This window comes from Montipora capricornis, chromosome 13 (assembly GCF_036669925.1).
Source record: "Montipora capricornis isolate CH-2021 chromosome 13, ASM3666992v2, whole genome shotgun sequence".
NCBI classification, from domain to species: domain Eukaryota; kingdom Metazoa; phylum Cnidaria; class Anthozoa; order Scleractinia; family Acroporidae; genus Montipora; species Montipora capricornis.
This window is the reverse complement of record NC_090895.1, coordinates 42,884,035-42,905,850: the sequence shown is the minus strand read 5'-3', so window position 1 is coordinate 42,905,850 and position 21,816 is coordinate 42,884,035. Positions and strand designations below refer to the sequence as shown.

The window sequence follows — 21,816 nt, the reverse complement described above, 5'->3', positions numbered from 1 at the left end:
TAAAATACGTATTAACCCTTTGGCTACTAGAGATTTGGCCGAAAAACACGTTTTGAAGCTAGTTGAGGGGTTTTTTGGTCACTGTCGTGCTTGTTTAAGAGTTAAACCTGCCTACAAACCCGTTTCCAGGTTGTACACTCCGCTGCCTTTTCAGCCAGGTGCAAAATAAGCGCTTTCAAAGTTCGGCATGCGCAGAAAGCAAAACTCCGACATAGTTTTTGGGTTTAAAAGTAGCACAACACTTTCGACTTTCACTTTTCGCTTTCTCTCCTTCCCTCTCTTTTCGCTTTCCTTGCCTCATTTTTTTTATTTTGGTAGGAAGAGTTTCTGAGAAACCTTTCATCATCTTAGAATTAGGTGCTCAGAAAGATAGGTGGGTAATGGAGCAAGCTTTTCTTGGACATTTCAGGTCAGTGTTACACGGTTTTTTTTGGCCGTTTCTCCAGTTTCCTTGACTGAATTGTGCTCATTCTGGTATAGTTTGTGCGATCTCTTTTCCCTGCACAAGTCAGTGGACAAAGCTGTTCCTGACCGTTAAAGGTGATGACGTCACAAGATGGGACCGTGGATAAAGCGGGACGTATTTTTCCAGATAGTGTAATCAAAGGGTTTGAGACAAAAAAAAAAAAAAAAAAAAATTTTGGAAAAACTCTCCTTGGGGTCCCCCGTGCTACTTTCGATCCAAAGAGGGAGAGATTAATCGGTCCCTGAGCCATACGTGATTAACCCCTTGACTACGGCAGCTCCTTCTATTAGTGTAATAAAAACTAGGGATAGTCTATAGTTCTGAATTTTTTTCCTTGTTCTTGTTCATGTGGTAAGCAGAGTTAATACAGAACGCATGCGCATTCGTAAAATACGTATTAACCCTTTGGCTACTAGAGATTTGGCCGAAAAACACGTTTTGAAGCTAGTTGAGGGGTTTTTTGGTCACTGTCGTGCTGTTTTTAAAAAAGTCCAGGCAGAGGATGGTCTTTCTGGTGCATTGTGCGACACTTGTCACAAAAGGCTGGAATCAATCTGGAAAAAATTTGCCATTTCAGCAAAGGACTTGTTGAAAAGGAGACATCCCCTTTACCCTTTGAAACCGAGGCAAGATGCAGAAACTGCTTGTCACAGTGACATGGGAAAAGGTTATAGGATTCCCTTTGAAAATGTACCAATTAAGCCAATTGCAATAATATTGATGTGTTGTCCTGGAGAGTTAAAAAGTCTCGATGAGGAAAGCACCCAAACACCAAAATTAAGTTGCCACTGCTTTCCAAAATCAAGCAAAGGAACATGTGTCAAGGTATACACAATTCCAATAATTGTGTGTACATACACACTCTGTATGTTGATGTAGAAGCACATGTTTTATTATACTGACAGTGTACTAGAAAATGAAATTCTCCATTGTTGTAATGGCATATCCTTAAGTTTCAAGTTTTTTTCCGTTGAGAATTTAAACGCGTTATAAGACTTTGTATGGGAAATCAAATATCGTCGATTATAAAGCCTAAAAAATGCTTAATTTAACTTTCATTCAATAAAATGAATCAAAATGACTTACCTCTGGTGTATTCTTGTGCCTTTTGGAGCTTATTTTACAGTTTCGGGAAGTCGGTGTTTTCAATGTTCTAAGAACATTGAAAACACCGTCTTAGAACATTGAAAACACCGACTTCCCGAAACTGTAAAATAAGCTCCAAAAGGCACAAGAATATACCAGAGGTGAGTCATTTTGATTCATTTTATTGAATGAAAGTTAAATTGAGCATTTTTTAGGCTTTATAATCGACGATATTTGATTTCCCATACAAAGTCTTATAACGCGTTTAAATTCTCAACGGCTGTCTGTAGTGACGCGAGCTTGGGCTGCCTATGGTAAGAACTTGTCCCCAGGGGCTCTTCTCGCCCTACTATGTTTTTCTTCGTCGCCATTTTCTTTCGCCCGTTTTCACTTTCCCTTGCCTCCGCGATCTGCCCCTGGGTCTCCGAGGATGTCCCATAAATTGAAGGCGAATGTTTAACAATGATTTCTTTAATATCTACATCTTGAATTTTTATCCTAATTAAATAATCACGAGAATTGAATAAAGAGCAAATCAACGCCTGTATCAGACTAAGGTTGTGTTCTATTGGGATCAACCGTTTCTACCGCAACCGGTTTCGGTTGAAGCGGTTGAGGTTTCCCAATAGAACACTTTTTCAACCGTTTTCGGTTGAAGCGCGGTAACTCCTGGGAATAGTTATTACCAGACTTCTCAGCGTTGACAAGTTGGCAAGAACCCGCGGCCAACATTAAATGGCCCGCGTAATCGACAGCGGTTGCTGCCAATGCTTTTTCAACCGTTTCAACCTTAGTTTGATGCCGGTTGAAAAAGTTGATCAACCAAATCAACCGAAAACGGTTTTTTCCCAATAGAACACGAAAAAACCCAACCAACTAAAAACGGTTGATCCCAATAGAACACAACCTAAATGTTGTTAACTCTCTTTGCTACAACTTTTTGTCGTTTCTCCTCGAAATAGCGGAGGACAACAACCGGAAGTGAGGGTTTCTCCTTAACTCGCCTCGACGCTACCAAATTTGTATTGCCACGTTCTTTTACTCCAAGTAAGATGATATTCTTGAGATATTAAAGCGGAGACCGAGATTGAAGTCGACTTCCGGTTGCCGTCTGTGGCAAACAAAAGGCCTGCAATCCTAAACAAATTGATTGGGACGCTTCAACCTTTTTAAGCAATTATGGGATGCAAAATATATTTCAAGGTAAAACTGGTCTTTCCATACTCCCCTTCTTCCCACCCTCCCCCCCCCCCCCCCACATCAATGTTGAACGTTCTCAGCGCGCTCCATTATTTCTTCTCATGACACGACCTCGTTTGGGGCCAACATTGACTGGGGGGAGGGGGGGGGGGGAGAATGAGATGGCAAACAGAGAGAGTGACGCGCGTTGTAGTGTCCCAAATAATTTGTCTAGGATTGTGGGTCTGTTCCTGAAATAAATAACTCATTAGCCTCGGTGCAATCCTTTGAAAACAGGAAACCGAATAGTTTTATAACGTCATCTCGGGAACAGACCCGTGCTACTTACTGGCCAAGATCAACTGTGAAATGTCGAGGAGAAAAGCAAAATATATGATATGCATGGCCTTGAGATACGAGTTTCCGGTAAAAAACACGGTAACGTTAGGGTGACTTTAAGGAGCTTCAACGGAAGTTTCTTTCCGTATGATAGTTTAATTTAGACAGGGGCTACATGTCTTCTTTAAATTGAAGTACAAAACTAAGGCAACGAATGAAAAAACGATCATCTGAAATGCAAGTCTCGTCCTCAGTCTTCCTACGGGTGAACTGGGAATAAAATTAAGGAGAGTGACCTGGAACGACTTTGGTTGATAGGAGTGTTTCCTTTCACTTCAGGCTACATGAAGTAACCAACTCCTTCAAAGACGATAGGCTTAGAAGAATGACTTGACGAGTCCGGATTGTTCGCTTCCTGCCGTTACAAAAGATTTCAAGTAAGACAAACGAGACCAGCAGTTTAAATTTACCACTTCTACCCACTAACAGCCGTGCATACGGAACCCACGCCCGCAATGTGCGCGCTAGTCAAAACCGTGCTATCCTATCAATCCTTTGAACTTTTACCGCAAACGGTGCACTTCTGTGCGTAAACGACGGTGTTGTCGATCTACCCTGTCGAGAGGACTTCATCAAAGTCTTTTTTCGCGAAGTTAATGGAATACCGGACTGGATTCGTCTCAAATTAGTAAGAAAAAGCTTAAATAACAGCCGAAGCACAACAGCTGACTTTCGAATCGCCGCTCGCTGGCAACCATGTTTGGCACCAAAGTTTTTTGATAAAAAAGTTGCCGCAAAATCTTTTAAATGGTTTTCTGGCCCTTTACGGATAGCACAGTTTTTCCAGCTCGCTGAATTCTGATTGGTCAATCTAAATTTCAGTAGCTCTCACGGTGTGAAAGTAATAAGTAGTAATCCAGAGATGGATGCTAAGACTTTAGTACTGAAGATCAGCGCTAATTCCTTGATGACATGGTGCATTTATCTGTCAGCTTCTGAAGTCGTTACAGCAGCATGTAGTTATTAAATGTTCAAACATCCTTTGAGTGGTGTAAAGTAGTCCAATACGGATGATCGCATTTGGCCTCAAACCTCCCGCATTACGTTCGGTGCGTTCTTCAGATAAGCCTGGGAACGAGACCCAATTGCAATATATATTAAAAACGTTTGAAAAATTCGTTGAAAAGATTCCCTCTATTGCTGACCATTAAGCTCCAGTATACTCTCTTTGATTTTCTGCGTCGCTTTGCTTGCATTAGGAATGATGTATCTCTCTGTCTCTAAAACCTCAATATTCTCTCCATCGCATGTTCCATATTTAAATGTTATTAAGTCCGGGTGTTTTCTCTTTGATGTGATTTTTACTATTGAGGTCAGATGGTGTCTGTTTTGAATGTGCGCCCAGCCGTCTCTCTTAGGAATCTCCCGTAAAATAAACAACTGAACCGCTGTCAGGAGAATGTAACTGCAAATGGAAGACATACAATCAAATTACGTAGGTTTATTGAATTGTGTCGAAAGTAATTTCGCAATTCTAATGATTAAGAATTTGTAAACTTGACCCAGAATAGGACGTGCAACGCAAATGCAAAGACACGCGGAAGCCCAAACACAAGCAACGTTCACACGTAAAACGCAAAGGCAAAGAGGCTAAGTCACGCAGGCGTAGTTGGAGTATTAATTTTTAACAAAGGGGGGGGGGGGGGGGGGGGGGGGGCGGGAGGCTGACGCCATCTTGGTTTCAGCTTCAATCGAGGTGGTGTGGAACTGGTATTGTTACCTTGCAATTACACTCGAGTTTGCGCTGCCTCGGTTTACAAGCAGGCTTCTGAGGCAAGCGTTATAGAGACTTAGCATCGCGTTCATTGCTGATTCCGGCGAATTTCTTGCCTGTTGTCTACAGATATCAAGAGGCAAGTGAGAATGACAGAACTTATTTCATAGCTACTGACATTTATCCACGAAAATCATAATGAATAAAATTCGTACTGATTCTAATTGTAGCCAATGAGGAATACAAACGACAAAAATTCACTGTAAAGAGATATCGTTCGTCCAATAAGCAACACGAACGACGAAATTTCACTAGTGATGGATGAACGTATCGAATGGAAAGTCATCCGAAAGCCGTTGCACAAAAACCACGCGCTTTGAAAAATGGCTGAAGAAAGGTTTGCTTTTCGTGCGTTAGCACTTGTGTTTGCGGTGGGCTAGTTTACACAAGTATTACCCCCTTGTGCCCCGGTTTCATCGTGTCACGGCCCATGCACATATTTGCAAAGCGTCGGAACTCTGTAAAGAGCATAATTCCCAATGAATGAACCCTTAGGTTATTCAGTATGTAAGGTACCTTTGTACTAGCTGTCCATTGCGTACAATTTGATGACATCTATAGGATGATATAACATCTTTGCGATGCAGCCATGTTTTGATATTGATGGCTTCCTTTCTTGTTTCTTCCTCTGAGCTGGTACTGTAATTGTCTGCGTTCAAAAAGGAGGCAGTGTTGTCCAGCGGTTATGGTGATAGATTCCCGCGGGTTCTTTAGCTAGGGAACTACCTACTTATTAACCAAGAGTGAGGTCTACCGAACGCTCGAGGGTAATAAGTTGTTTATTATATGGCTTTATAGTTGATTCCTTCACATCCGGTAGTTCTCGCATAATTTCGAGACAAATGATTAAAATTTGGAAAAGGTCAACGGCCAAACAAATACAGAAAAGTTCCAAGTTTTGATTTTAATTTGGATAATTCGAAATCAGCCAGTGGGAAATTACGGTAAAATAATGCCCCAGCACTTAGCCAATGAGGGCGCTTGTTATATCAGCAACGAGCAGTGGCCATATAATAAAACATCATAATCGTCTTTGTGGCCTTCAGCCGAGTAAAATGCTATGCTGATTGGGGAGACGACAAATCCAATAAAAATCGAAGCAGAAGAAATAAGATCAAAGGTCGTTTTTTTGTGACAGGGAAAACCGGAGTACCCGAAGAAAAAGCTCTAGGAGCAATGAGAGAACCAACAAACTCAACCAGGGTCACATTGGTGGAGAGCGCTCTTACCACTACACCAATTCTCGTAAGTAGGTCCTTTACTCGATTCAGAGACAACCAACTTTATAATTTATAAAATACCTCCTTCATCCTCATCATCGATGCTAAACACGGGTTGAACATTTCTGTAGAGTTTGCTTTGTTTGTCTTTATCACTGACATGTCTGCGAAGCGTTAAATAAAGTTAAAACGAGTCATTAGAGCGACTAGTAAGGCAAGTAATTTCTCGACCAGTTTCGGCTTCCACAGAGATTCTGTATTGCGTTGACTACAAATGGCAATCCCCTGGCTGAAATTGCTTTTGGCCAAAAGTCAAAAACTTAGTTGATTTTAGCGCATTTCTTGCCTGTAAGCTAACAGATATCAAACAACCTCCCAAACAGGAAAAACAAGTTAGAATAAAAAGACTTTTCATGCTTTAATGACAGAAGCATGCAGTTTGCCGTTTCACTAGCATGCGAGCAAGCTTTCTCGAGGGGGTGGGTGTGGGGTGTGGGGTGGGGGCGAGGGAGGCAAGAGGGGAAAGAGAGCTTGCACAGGACTCCCACACATTTTAACACCGCCCCGAGTACTCCTCTTTCCTCCCCAACCCCTCCTACCCCTCCCCCCCGGCTACCGTTCTGGCCCCAGTTGTTCAAACGATGGATAGCGCTATCCACCGGATAAATCACTATCCATTGGATAGTGCAATTGGTTTCGCTATGACTTATCCACTGGATAGTGATTTATCCGGCGGATAGCGCTATACATCGTTTGAACAACTGGGGCCAGAACGTTATGCTAAATCTCACTATTACGCTTGGTCAAAATCTCGATAGACGTTCTCGTTCTCTATTACGATTGGTCAAAGATCTCGACAGTCGTTCTCGTGTCCGAACTATGTAGTAAATAACATGTCACAGGTCTGATTAACTCCTTTTGGGGCAACGCGAATTTTCACTAGCATATCATAAAATACCTCTCCACAGGTTGATGTGACTCGGCAATGTATTTTCCTAGTTTCTCTCTGACGTGTGTGCCTGACTTGATGGCTGAAGACAGCATACTGACCAGACCACCCTGAAAACAATATAAGACAGGGCTACACTACTGAAGAGCTGAGGGCGTTTAATTAAGCAAGTAGCCCACGAAGCTGGCGGTATTGTTGGCGCGGAGAATGGGGAGAGGCGCTGTCCATTCTCCGCCCGGTTTCCGTCCGAGACTGAAAAACTCCCTAATTAACAGAAACAGGCGGTTTTCCAATGGGGAGAATAATGTTCAGCTAAAAAATATAGTGGCAGTCAGGAGCTAACATTGTAAGATAATGGTTTAAGACTGACTATTTTTGATGTTTCGTGCTTGAGACTTCAATAGTACACGTGATTCAAAAAGCAGCACTTCGAAGGCGGGCTGAGAAAAATTCCGCGTGAACAATTTTTTTTTTGAAGCCTGGAGGTCAATAAAGGATCCGCAATCTGGAAATGACCTCACTGCCATCGGTTTTGATTGGTTTACTGTATTGTCTCCATCCTTTTTGATTGGCCAAAGTAATTACTTTGGTTTTGGTTTTACGACAATCGATTGAAACTGTCTCTATACCACAAAGACTAGACCACAACACTGTCATAACCATGTCCTTCCCAGATGAACGGAAAGTATCAAGCCGTGAGTTTGCTTGTCATATGACTTACTCTATGATCTACTGGGCTTTTCTCCTCTCTTGACAGTTCTTGAAGACCCTGGAAATGAAACAAAACATTTTGATCCAAATTTCGCTCACTTCAGCTTATTCAATATTATCAAAGTAATGATAACAATGAACTGCACACTGGAAGTTAGCAAAAGCTAGTCAATGTGAACAGTGCCTTTAACCCATTGACTCCTGGGGGTTCCCCATTGACGAGTAAAATTGTCTGGTGTTAGACAGAGTAAAATACTAAGTCAGGAAGGTTTAGCCCGGTGTAGGCGTCAAAGGGTAAAGTAACATATAATAATAACAAGAAAAAAGGAGCAAGGTTAAGTTAAATTTAAGATTTTCGTAAAAGAGAAAGTTTATTCAAAATTGTTTAAGGAGTTAATTAACATTATCAAATGGCCTGTACGGCCCCGCGTGCGCTTTCAATGCAAAACTGTTGGGAAAATGCCCGGCTGAGGGATGTATGCATTAGCGCAAGCAGGGCCGGAAAAAGCCGTACGGCCCTACTAGGAAGACATACTGCTCCGTGCGATGCACTTTTAGGGGATTTCGTCGCTTTTAAACATCCAAGTAATTTACAGCCAGAAAAGCAAATGCAAACAACATATTAGATAAATTTTCTGTGCAGATTTTTGTTTTTTTATTTTGTCCTAACTTCACCTTCTGACTGCTCTTAAATAGTGTAAAGAGCCTATATGATAAAATGCTTATTGACTGAGTTTAGGTCGGGCCGGACAGGAAAATATTTGGCCCTCGGTCATGCGCTCGGTCCATACGCCAGGACCTCAGGCCAAATATTTTCCCGTCCCACTCAGTGAATAAGTACATAGTTTAAAAGCAAAGAAAAATAATTTTGTGTAGCATGTATGCAACTATTGCAAGTTCCCAAAAACAGAATTCTTAACTCTCAAGATTTGCATTAGAGTAGAACAGTAATTTTAACTGAAGTTAAAATGCAGTTTAACTGAGTTAACAACTAGGAGTGACTGCAGTCAGTTGTTATCAGTGGTTTTGTTATATTTGTGCATGTGTTGGATTCCTCGTGCTTTGTGTGGTACAGCTTATTCATTGGTGTGGCGTGAAGAAGCACACAACATCCACTTAGTAAGGCACTTGTTAACTGATGGATTCTACTCTTAACCTTTGCCAAGCCACAAATAGCAGTAGCACATAACTCACATCAGTGTCTGAAAAAGCCTCTGGATTGCATACAATGCAGGTGCTAGGGGAGTGATCTGCCAGTCCTGATGATAAGTCGTCTGACAACAAGTCATGGAGTGCTGGTATTTTACAACAAGGAAAGTAACACATCCATCAGCATGATGAGGTAAATAATAATAATAATAATAACAATAATAATAATAATAATAATAATAATAATAATAATAATAATAACAAAAATAACAACAACAAACAATAACAACTGGTCAATTGCTATACATTCAAATACCGACAAAACTGCTTATAAAGATTTATCAGGTTCTTCTGCACCCAATGCAAAAGCATGTGGCTGGGATTAAGAGTCAAAGACAACAAGCTACGTTTTGTGGTAGTAGTTTTTGGCCTTGTATATTGAAACGTTTCCTATTGCTAGAGTTTGTATTGGCCCTTCTTCCAAAGGCAAAAAAGTCTCTTCGAACAACGCTCTACACTATAAAAAGGATTTTTTTCCATCTTTTTGAATGCAAAAAATTCTAATAGGCCCTCCTAATTCAAAGGAGTATATTTCCTTTCCAAATTACATAACCATATGTTATTTTATGACACACACAAAAAAATAATGTTAATAATATTACTTGTGACAAGTTGTTATGCAAACTTACCAAGATATCCCCCACATGCAATACTGACATACTTTGATTTTTTCTGAAGAAAGAAAAGCATATAAAAACATTATTAACCAAGCAGTTGGTAATCCCTGGTTCAACTTCTTGGCTGCAATTGTAGATAGCCAACTGTTTTGTTGTTGTGTTGTGTCGTTTCGCTGATTGTGTCTCATTGGCCCTGAAAAGACCCCTATGGGGAGTAGTCAATTAAGTGTAGGTATTTAAGTATCTATTTATATTAATGCCTCACATGATTGGCCTTGAAGAAACCATGGTAACTTGCTTGTATCAAATGAGTTGATAGAAGTCATACGGAGTAGGGGTGGTGCAGCGGTGACAGCACTCACCTCCCACCAATGTGACCTGGGTTCAATTCCCAGATGCAGTGTCATATGTGGGTTGAGTTTGTTGGTTCTCTACTCTGCACTGAGAGGTTCCTCTCTGGGTACTCCGGTTTTCTCTTTTCCTTGAAAACCAATGTTTTCATCTGATTTGAGTTGATTTCTATGTACATTCCCTAACTTGTTGGTAAAGTCATCTTGCAATAATTTTCACTTCTTTCCATTCTTTTGGTTTATCAACAATATATTAATCCTTTGCTAAGAAGATTTCCTGCACAAGCCTCCACTCTAGGCTTGTTCCAGTCCAACGACAAGGACATGAAACTGGCGTATTACAATTCCTAAACCTGTCCCCAATTTGTACATACATACATATTTATTAATATAGAGGATGCTGAAAGGTCAAATGGGTCAGACAGGAGTACATTTAAAGGCTACCTGTAAGAGCCTGACATATAAAGCTTCTTGGAAAATACTTAGGTTGACTATCACCATCGTCCTGGCAAGAATTGGGTTTAAAAATAACTATTCCAAAGACTTGGTGCGTGGGCAACTTGGTTATGGTAATGAATCTGATCAAACCAGCTTAATTAGGCCTAAGGTTAGCTTTAATGAACGTTTAGGATACTACATGTATCTGTATTGGCAAAACAATGACTTGTGACCTGTTTTTTGTACCTGCCCAAATTGCCCTAGGTTGAAACAAAATGACCTAGTTTGGTTGCATATTAACCTTAGGAATAACATGACCTGCAACACATGCATCAGTTGACTGTTGGCCGACAGGTCAGTCATCAACAATCTTTGAGGTTCCTATCATGCATTGGTAATGTATTGGTGGCGTGTTGGTGCCGTGTTGGTAGCGTGCTGGTGACCAATTTTCTTAGATGACTTTTCACCTTGTAACTTGCCAGGTTGTCGTCTTTTTGGTAAATTCCTGGTTTCCTTACTAGCTCCACCAACCTTCAAAGCTCATGCCTGATTTATTATCATTATTACCCTAAGAAAACATCATGAAACAGGGGTTACCTGAAGGAAGTTAGCGATGACCATATGAACATACTGATCTTCCTCTTCACGTCCTGAACCCATAAAACACAGATGTTCCCCACTTGCAGCTGAACCAGCTTCGATAGACTGCTGTTGGGTTGCAAACAACGCATTGGCAGCTGTAGCAAATTCTGATGGAGCTTGTAACATCTAATGTAGAACAAGCAAATTTCTTCTTGGTTTAAATATAATTTTTCTTTGTATAATACCGGTATTCATTATATCATAATCTGAATTAACAGTTTGAAAAATGTTGAACCAAATATAAATTTCAACCATACCATGTGTATGCAGCATACTGTGCAATCTGGAGTCAAGGTTAAAGCACAATAGCTCAATAATTGATTTTTATGGCAATTTGTACCAATCGGAATTTCAATAATTTGGTCGAAGTGTCTTATTTGGGGGAGCCAAGTTACCTTACAATTTTATGATCACATATTTTTCTGACACACTTTTGTCTGTTTCAAAAACTCAAAAAAATGTAGGCAAACATTTTGCAAACAAAATATTTCCAAAATACACATGCACTGGAGGCTTAATGCCTCAGGATAAGCAGGAGGTTCATGTAGGGCTGGTCACACAGAACATTAACCAGGTATCAACACTTTATTGAGTACATGGTTGGAAAAGTGGCAAGGGCACTTGCCTTCCACCTAAGTGTTGTGAGTTTCACTTCCCAAACAGGCATCATTTGTGGTTTGGTTCTCCACTTTTCTTCCCTGCAGCGTATTTCACTTTTTGCTCTCATGACGAAAACTTAATGATTGCTTTTTTCTGGAGGGTGTAAACTGCAAGTTGCAGGTCAATGTTTCACCAAAGCTAAAACAACCCAACCCTTTCCTCATGACAACATTAGGCCTAAACACTGTGCTTTAGATAATGTCTAAATCTAAGGTTAGCATTATTTTTGTAAAGGTTTGGGTTGTTTCAGTTATGGTAAAACAATGACCTACAATTACTGCAACCTGCTCTTTACACCCTCTGGATTTGTTCTGCTTTAATTTGGTATGATATAATATAATTTAGAGCCTCTGCTATCAAAGGAGCACTTGTGCTTGAGACTTGAATGATGAGATCATTATAAAGTCATTAGGGACCATTGAAAAAGATTACATTTTTTAATTTATGTCCAACAGCCTTGCTAAATATTCTTACCAAATTAGCATCCAAGTGAAATGCAGTAGGAAGATGGCCACTGTTATATTGGTCTGCAGGCCGGCAGTCTACCACAAAGAATCTAACACCATCCTTCTGGAAAATTGTAGGAGGTCACACAAATATAGAAAATTAAAACAAAGGATAGCCTGGCCACTTAGAAGTAAGCAGTTTCTTTATTTTGTTTTTCTTCTTATTAAAAACTGGTAAAAGCAAGACCCCGGGTACTGAATGGTCCCTTCAAATTTTAAAGTGCTTGCAAAAATTTGGCCGTTGCACCATTTCCTCGCTAATTTTAGACAAGTGCTTGCTTGCTCATGCTCATACAATTTTTGCAATTGCTTATATGCTTGAATTCTTGTTGAAATTTGCTCCTACATGTACCATTGCTCGAAAGTTCACAAATCGTTCTTTGTCAAGGTTTTGGTACAGAAATAATGCTTTACTACGAAGAACTGAAACCCTTTCAAACTACCGGTACTCATGTTTTGCTATGCATAGTAGGTGCACTTCAATAAAAAAAGCAGCGTAGTGGAAAACCCCCTCAGTCAACGAATAACATTGAGTTGCATTAGACAGGGTAAAATCTGTCACGTCTCACTGCCAGGGGTCAAAGGTTAATTTCCCCTTTATTCTCTCTATCTCCTTAGTTGAGTTTTCTATTCCATCAGTAGCTCCACTTATGTCCATGGTCAACTCCTTTTTCTTCACCTCAATATGTTTGATATCATAACTGATGCTTGTACTTCTCTGGAGACGCTTAGTGAATTTAATTATACAACATTTACCATACACCAATCAGGATGTGTTACTTACTTTTCCTGACTGATTCACCTCGACAAGTTCAGAGATGGAAACAGGTAAACACAGAGCCTGAGAGAGGCTGTTGGAATTTATTGTCTTGATACCAAATAGTTGGTTATAATAGTCCTGTAAAATAGAAGTATACAAGTTGGCCATTTTCCCTTTCCATTGAACCATCAGTTACCTGGTGCTTTTGAAAAGAAAACTTAAGCAATTCACTGGTGTTGCTTTAGCATTTGATTGGCTGACAATAAGGAAGGTAATCTTTTAAGGCAATCAATCTGCTTAGTAATAATGAGAACAAAGCAACCACACAAGTGTCTGTTTTTGTGTTTCACACTTTAAAGTAGTTTCAGAATAAAACTGAAAAAATTTGTATTAAAAATAGAGAAGAGGAAACCCACCTTTCTAAAGGATTGTGGTGTTCTTGAAGCATAGTATTGTGCTAAAGAACATAAGTCTTCAATGTCGTCTTCTTCCAGTTGTAGAGGAATCGAAGATATTGTTTCTGATGAACAGAAGCAACAAAGAAGAAGAGTAAAATGACTTGTTTAAATAATAATACATTAGCAAAACATAATTAAGCAAAAATTATTGCTCAGCCAACTCAACAAGTTGGGACGTTGAAACATATACAAAAGCAGTAGGCCATTTCCAAGTTGCTGTTTGTAAGTCATGAGCCCCTATCACATAGCATTAAGGTGGCTGTCACATGAATAAGCATTGAAAATAGAAAGGAAAGGAAAGAGAAGCCGGCAAAATGGAATCTCCGCAATTTATGCTGCGAGACGAAACACCTGACAGTACGATGCACCCAAGATATGGATCCCTGAATCCTATCTTACTTTATTAATTAACCAGGTGCCAAAGACTTAAATCAGCTTTCTGTCATTTACTTTTAACATATTTAAACAGTCCTCACCAAGTAATTCTGTCTTGTTTTCATGTTCCATCTCAAATAGTGTATCTCTATAATGATTTAGAATAATAATTAATTATTATTGAACAATGTTATTTCTAGGAAAATTACACCAAATACAAATACCATAGTAGTAAAGAGTAATCAATCAATCCTGTAGCATTAAACTTGGTAATGCAAGGGGCCTTGGAGTATGTGTTATTGAAGGGGGGGGGGGGGGGGGTTGAGGAAGGAGGGCTAGGTTTGGGAAAGGATCATGGAAGTGTGAGGAGAGGGGGGAGAGGTTTAGGAGAAAACCACATTGTGGGAAAAAAGAAAGGGGGGGACGACCTATAGCCCCCCAGCCCCTCCCTCTCCAAGGGCCCCTGAATGCTCTCTCCTTTTTGGTAGGAGGAAAAACAAAACAGAAGGAACTGTCTCCAAATAAACAAAAGCTTAGGGTTTTCCAGTGCTGCCAAAAGTAGCTGGCTGCCAGACAAGAGCGGATCATGGATATTTAAGGTAGTAGTACATACATGCAATACATGTATTGGTGGACTTAAAGGGTGCCTATTACAGCTTGGGATAACAACAGAATTGACCAGCAAAAGGTCATTTTAAATGTCAAGGATTGTAGGAGATCTGAGTATTACATGTAGGCGCAACTATGTTGGATAATACTTTAGCACCAATCATCATTAGTTGCACTTAAAATGACTTGACAAAAAAAAATTATGATAACAAAACTAATAATAATAATTATTTTGTTGGTTGTAGTAATCTGACCATCATACCTGCCATTAATGACCATAACAAGCATAAGGAAAAAGACCAAAAAGGGATCAGCTTCCAAGAGGTACAAATCCCAAATGGCTCTCAACACCTCAGATTCACAAGCAACCACAAATAGGCTTCTTAGCTTAAAAATCAAGAAAATTGACAAAATAGATTTGGATATGTTGTACAGTAGATAAAAATTTTCAGACTAGTTTTTTTTACATTCCTTTGTCTTATAGACATTATCATAATCTGAAACTGTGGAAAGTAAAAGTTAACTTGTTTGAAAATTTTTTCACCAAGGACAACATACGACACACACAAAATTAATAAATCTAAAGCACAAACATGTACAGCACAGGTGACTGTTTGATAACATGTTATTTTGATTTTGTCAAATCAGGGTTACATGTACACATTTCCAGAAATAACATTTGGCAAAGAATGTTTCAACATGGTTCTCCTTTATACATATAGCTGGCAACAACCAATGAATTTTTTTTACCTCATCTCAACAGCTCAGTCATTAACAAATAAGCTGTTTAACAACATTCTTTGCTCATGATTTTTAACAAAATTAATCTTGTAATCCTACAGATCTTGGCTAGCCTAACAAAAGTCAACTGAGATAAGCATTGAAAATTCAAATCCTACTTAATGTTGTATTTAATATAAAATGCTTTTTCTAACTTACCCATCGCTGACAATACATGTCAGGCCAGAGTTTCTTCGATTCCAAAAAGGAACACAACTCTGGGTCATGGTATTGTAAGAGAAGTCGGAAGAGATGAAATGGCTTTCCATCGCGTACACAATTTCTGCAATAGACAAAACTATGATAAGTCACCACTTTTACGACTTATGATAAAAATAATATCATTCTTAAAACTTCTCAGAAATATTTGGGCTTTAAAAGAAAGAAAAGAAGAAGGGCTTCTTTTAGGACACCACAGACAGATTATGTCCAGAAATCCACGTATTATTAGTAGCACACCAATAGACCATTTTACAGTTGTCGCTAAGTTATCTGGCTTAACAATGGAAGTGAGGCTGCCAGTAACACTGTTTTGAAGCAAACCTTTTTGCTACTTCAGTTAACATGATAAGATGCGGTGAGGTCTGTATCAATACAAGATCACCGGCAGCCTTGCAGCCATTCACATGCAAGGTCACTGAGCCAACAACTGTAAAATGGCCTATTTTAATAACAGTCACGAAGAGTCGCCAATTACCCTTCAATCCAACTTCAAAATCACTCATGTCTGGGAATACAGACAATTGACACAATGAAGTGTCCCTTAAACTCTGTTCTCTAAAGAAAGATAAACAGCTGCATTTATCCTAACTTAACTAACACAGACAGTTCCCTTATCAGGGGTTTCAATAACTTCTGAAATAGCTGTCCATGATAGCCCATTGAAGGCGGCAGTTTGACAAGTTTATGATAGCATTTTTAGTGAAAATCAAGGCAAACAAGCCAGCGGTGTGAGGCAAAGCAGGCGGCGTTATACCGCCCGTAACCGGCTTCTATTGAAACCCCTGCCTTATAGTAGGAGACAGGTAGCAAACCGTAGACTAAAAAGGACACCTTGTTAAATATCAAAACTCGGCCTTCATCTAATTTCTATCATTTCTGGACATAGGTGATTACAGAAATAGGGGATAGGGTTGTTGCTATGTTGAGAGTACTCGCCAGTGTTGCCAAGGAACAATTTGCAGACTGGAAGTGCAATCTTTGGTTTCAGTTTGTTGATTCTCCACTGTCCTCCATGAGATTTTTCTTAAACCATTCTATTTTCCCCTCTCACAAAGAATCAACAAAATCACTTAGTTTGCTTTCTATCCAATTATCAAAATTTTCAAGAATCTGTTAGTTATGACAATATACAACCATTAAAAGGCAATAGTTACCACTGTTGACTACCATTTTCCACATTTTTCCTTGTTCGAAAAATAAATATCCAGGTGACAGTACTTTGTCCCTTGATTTCTCTACAACAATGTCTAATAAAACATTGTTATTGAACATGAATCTGAGTTTGGCTATACTTCGCAAGTTCTTCTGGGCAATGAATCAATCTTGCAAGTGAAAGCTAAAGTGGAACATGACCACTACATCAGGGCTACATCTCTCAGTTTTTATGCAGGTAGTGATTGTTTTTCAGCAGTTTTGAAGCAGAACTTTTTATGTGTTTCTTCACCCTATTGATTTCATCAGTGATGTTGGATGCCTGCAATAGGGGATCATTGCTGGGTTGTAATGAGAGCTGTATTCTATTGTACCTGGACTTAGTGGAAGCCCCTGGATATGCCAGGTACCCTCCTTCCACTTGAGCGAAGTGGTCAAACAGAACAATCAAGATGTCTGTAAAATCAGCCTCAGCTGATTCCACTTGTTTCTACCTTGAATATTCTCACCAGATTATGTTGTTCACTGTTACTCACCTAGGTATATATTTATAAAGCAAAGCATAAAAGCAATTGTAGACATCATTCATGGGTAGCTCCAACGTCATGAAAGGTGCAAGAACCTCTGTCAAACCACTGGTAGAATGGTATTTTTCATTACGAGATTTGCAATAAAAGGTTATGATGCCTTCCATATCTCTAGCAACCTCTTCTGCTTCATCTTCTGGCAGCCGAAGCTTTGCTATAAAGAGAATAAATAAACCACAGGCATTAGATAGGGGTTAACTAGAATTAATTATTATCAAGTTTCAATAACAAATAATTAACAATAAGAGGAACAATGGTTTTATAAATTTATGCTGTAAATTCAAATGGTTGAGCACTAGTGCTTTACTACTGGGCACTTAACCCTTTCAGCCGCGTGGGGTTCCCCGTTGACGAGTAAAAGGGTCTGGCGTTAGACAGAGTAAAATCTATAAGTGGCACTATTGGGAGTTAAAGGGTTAATGGGGACATAGTTTTTGAGTGAATCTAGCTGTTGTTAACCCTGTCAGCCCAGTGGGGTTCCCTGTTGACAAGTAAAATCGTCTGGCGTTAGACAGAGTAAAATCTATAAGTGGCACTATTGGGAGTGAAAGGGTTAAGCATAGGGAAAATGGAGTACCTACAGAAAAACTCTAAAAAACAGAGTCGAGAACCAACAAACTCAATTCACATATTTACGTTGCCATATCCAGAATTCCAACTTAGTTCAGACTGGTGGAAGGTAAAAGGTTTCGGCCCTACTGCCCCTAAAAGGGAGTGCACAATGCATCTTGACAGAAAGTGAGAACCATGTAGGGGACTTAATGTGTGCTTCCTTGGAAAGTTTGAAATCTAGTCTCTTGGAAATGCTAATTAGTTTTGGCATTTTAACAAAAGGTCTTGTTTTCCTAAAACAGTCCAAACAATGACTTGATCAGACTATACTCTACCTAATTTGTGAATCAGAGACCCCTTGGAAGGAAATTGGAGAGTAAAATTCAGCTGTAGAACATGTTACATTAAGAAGCAACAATATTTTTGTGTAATTATGTTGTTAGGTAAGTGACCTGCAATGATTTTGACAGAATGGTACAATTAATTTTATTGTTAATTTAAGATTTAGTGAAATAAATACGTTTTTGAACAAGCAAAAATCATAATGGTGAATCTAAGATGAACAAAGAGCTTTGTAACTGTTAACATTAATTATGGATAAGCTCAATGATCATAAAAACATCGACTCTACCCATAACCAACACCTCTATGGCTCAAAGACGGTTACTATAGACCATAAGATAACGAAAATTTAGATGACAACTACCTCGATTTCCTCCACCTAACTGTGACAATCGATTAAAATTAACCAAATCAACGCGTCATTAATTTTTTTCGTCTCGTACTATAAACGTGCCCAAACATCACCTCAGATCACTTTTACCAGATTAATGAAAATGAACTGTACGACTAATTCAAACTCACTAGCTTGTTTGCGGCAGTCGTCGCGAATGCAGTCTTGCTCTTGAAGATCAAGCAAACCATCCCAACTCGATAAGGCATCAGGCTTTCCCACGACGTTAAGACAAACCTTCCAAAAGACAGTCGATTAACACTTACAAATTAACTTATTAAGTTATCTTAAGATCAATTTTAACAAATCTGATTTCGTTTAACGAGCTTTACCTTCCACACATCTGCTCTATTTTCTGCTGGAATTTTGCGTCCCCGACAAAGCTCACGCAATCTGTCAACGTCTTTCTGCTTTGACAATGCTAATACTAAATCTGTGTGCCTAAAAGAAATCATATATAAAACACACGTATTTTTAAAAGCCCTAGGATCACTCATGACGACAATTCACGGCTTGCATATGCCTGTAATGAAAAGATTTTGATAATTTTACCACCCAACATCGTCAAGTCCACCACCTTCCGCCATTTTGGAAACGTCATCATTGTTCACTTTCCCATGATTCTCCCCCCAAGTTGTCAAGTTGCCAAGTGATTATTGCGGGATTTTATGCGGGTTAATCTTGCGGGACAAAATAAACACGGGACCTGCGGGGTGCCTAAAGTATTTTGTGTTTATCAGGGGCATTTAGCTCGACAATATCCGAGAGCCATATTGGTTGTAAGAGGGCTGGAAAATTAGGAGATTTGTTTTGTTCGAACATTTTGTCTCGACCGCGTATTACGCCAGAGTGAGCAAGGAATAATTATTTTCGCTCAGAAAGGAGTCTGACACAACTTTTGGCGTCTGAAGGAGTTCCTGGCTAATTCAGAGAAAACCCAATTTTGCTGGGATACCGGGAGAAGAAAGATTCATTTGGGACACTACGAAAACTGAAAAGTTTGGCGGATCTTCTCTACTTTCTTGCCGCAGCTAAATCGAGCATTTGAATGGTCTCATGTGATTTTGAATGATACAAGCGATGTTTCGAGAAGTGAAAGAATAGAATGAATTTCACTCGTGTCCATTGCCTCAAGGCGACATTGCAGAAAGGTTAGGGTACCGGTTTGTTGTGTTTTGTCTACCTTCAAACTCCAAAAATTATCACTCGTCGTAATCAGGAACATACTTCTCTTGAATAAAGTGTGAGTATGTGATCCGTTGAGGATGATTCACTATCACTTTGCGAACACAGGTGACGTGAAGCTTGCAGGAGTCCTTAGCATTTCCTAGGGTTAGAATTTATTTCGACCCACTTCAAAACTAAAACAGAGTGCATGCAGGGTTTGGAATTTCAATTGCATGTTAGGAGCGTGTCTGTTTTATATGCTTGCATATTCCAATGAAGATGACCCGTTATGCATTAATGATTGAGCTACAAGTCGAAAAAGTCACGAGCCTTTGGTTTTTTTTTTACAAACCGTCGATCTGTTGTCTTTCAGGGTGACCCCATCGCCAGGGTTTCATCATGGATGTAGCTGAGAATCAAGAAGGTAAGAGAAAATTGTTATTTAACAGTATCGTTCTTCGATGATTACTGACGTGCATTTTTTGCGACTTTTTATCACCGTTTGAATTGATTAAGAGTAAATACCAATTACCTCTTTGTTGACAATATCTCTGCGTTCTCTCATTCGCTGGTTTTCAATTTGTTTTCATTTTCTAGCAGATAACTTGTCTCATTTCGATTCTCGAACCACCACATTTGGTCGTTCATGTTATCGATTATCTTAACTTCTTGATCTGAATTTAATGCATCGAATTTGTATATGTTTGTACATTAAAAACATCCCCTTTTGTCAACGTAATTGTCATCACTCGACAAAAGCAAACTATTTCTTTCAGCTCGTTTTCGTGTTTTGTTAATAAACACTTTGACGTCTCAAAATACCAATTAATACTTCTTTTAATCGCTCGTGTATCGATTTTTCTCTGCAAAAATTGACTGCTCTTTTTTTTTCTCGTCATTAAATCTAAAATTCCTAAAATGATTGACTCGAAGGTAAGATCAGACATTTATTTTGATTTTTTTTGTTGGCTTTGTGAAATGACGTGATATTAGGATACAGGAAATTTGAATTTTTTTTTAAAAAAGATTTTTTCCTGTTCCCATGGTAATAAATAATATATTATTTGCTGTCATGTTCTGGCTAATTTAACAGTTTTTCCCCTTTTGTTGACTGTGATTTATAATGTATGGTACCTGGTAGTTTGCGCTTTGCATAGACCTCTGTCATTTTTTCTGCCTAAGTTTGTTAATTTGTTCTATTCTATTTAGAGTTCAATAACGTAGCAAATAAATGGTTGGTTTGTCGTGGGGGAAAAAAATCATACCTTGAATGCTATTTCCACAGACAACTTTGTGTGCGATTTTTTCAACATTCTTCTGCACCTGCACATTACAAACAAGTTGCACATTCGGTGTGCGTTGTTATTCTTAAATTATAGCATTTTGAACATGGTTAAAATGTAATATAGATTTACCTGTGGCATACATATCACCTTGACTATCCTAGTGACAATAATGTTGTTACTGGAAAATCACAGTCTGGTGACCAGGAAGTCACACCTTCAAATTGTGCCTTATTGGCAATGAAAAATCACACAAAAAAATGGATTACATGGAAGAAAACAGTGGTAAACGCTGCAGCAGGGCTGGTGCAGTGGTGAGAGCACTGACTCCTTCCACCAATGTGGTCCGGGATCGATTCCCATATTCGACGCCATATGTGGGATGAGTTTGTTGGTTCTCTACTTTGCTCTGAGATGTTTTTCTCCAGGTAGTCTGGTTTTTTCCTCTCCTCAAAAACCAACTTTTGATTTGGTTTGTTCAGATTTCAGTTGATTAGTAGATTGATTGATTAGTAGAACACTCATGCTCGGCTAAATAACCTTGAGACTTAGATAAAGTGATTATTATAATTATTATGTATTATTGTTATTATTATTATTATTATTATTATTTTTATTATTATTACCATCAGTCATACAGAATTAACTGTATTTGGCCTGGAGATGCCATAAGTTAACAGGTTTCAAGCTTGAATTTGACTAGGGTACAGGCTTTTTGATTGTCTCTTGTGTTTGCAAGTATTATATCTTTTAAGCGTTTACCATTAAATTCCATTTTTTTAGGCCAGCACTTGATTCAACACTGTGTTATAATCCAACGAGATGAGAAAGGTTATGGCCTGACTGTTACTGGAGATAATCCAGTTTATGTGCAGTCTGTAAAAGAAGGTCTGTAAGTCTATTCTTTCTTGGGTGTTATTGCAAGGATCAAG

General features: G+C 39.0%; 2 protein-coding genes across 3 annotated transcripts in view; one reads left to right on the top strand and one right to left on the bottom strand.

Moving 5' to 3' along the window:
* Positions 1 to 2,007: 2,007 nt before the first annotated feature.
* Positions 2,008 to 19,045, bottom strand: LOC138029045 (TBC1 domain family member 23-like). 2 transcript variants are annotated; one of them, XM_068876716.1, is made up of 18 exons: positions 18,987 to 19,045; positions 18,767 to 18,875; positions 18,566 to 18,671; positions 17,099 to 17,303; positions 15,348 to 15,471; positions 14,671 to 14,795; positions 13,901 to 13,947; positions 13,383 to 13,486; positions 12,991 to 13,104; positions 12,175 to 12,270; positions 10,996 to 11,166; positions 9,623 to 9,665; positions 8,979 to 9,079; positions 7,795 to 7,842; positions 7,083 to 7,183; positions 6,206 to 6,288; positions 5,421 to 5,553; positions 2,008 to 4,535 (listed from the first exon to the last, which is right to left on the bottom strand). In XM_068876716.1, exons 1-18 carry the CDS (start codon positions 19,019 to 19,021, stop codon positions 4,265 to 4,267), a joined length of 2,016 nt encoding a protein of 671 aa, XP_068732817.1. In that variant the 5' UTR covers positions 19,022 to 19,045; the 3' UTR covers positions 2,008 to 4,264. The 2 variants fall into 2 exon arrangements, with proteins under 2 accessions (XP_068732817.1, XP_068732816.1); XM_068876715.1 differs by lacking the exon at positions 18,987 to 19,045 and having other exon boundaries at positions 3,186 to 4,535; positions 18,767 to 18,980.
* A 137-nt stretch (positions 19,046 to 19,182) lies between these two features.
* LOC138030849 (rho guanine nucleotide exchange factor 12-like) overlaps positions 19,183 to 21,816 on the top strand; it is a 70,335-nt gene continuing 67,701 nt past the window's right edge. The window contains exons 1-3 of the mRNA XM_068878712.1: positions 19,183 to 19,585; positions 19,975 to 20,025; positions 21,668 to 21,772. Of these exons, the coding sequence (XP_068734813.1) occupies positions 20,001 to 20,025; positions 21,668 to 21,772 (130 nt within the window). The 5' untranslated portion in view covers positions 19,183 to 19,585; positions 19,975 to 20,000. The remainder of the gene's footprint in view (positions 19,586 to 19,974; positions 20,026 to 21,667; positions 21,773 to 21,816) is intronic.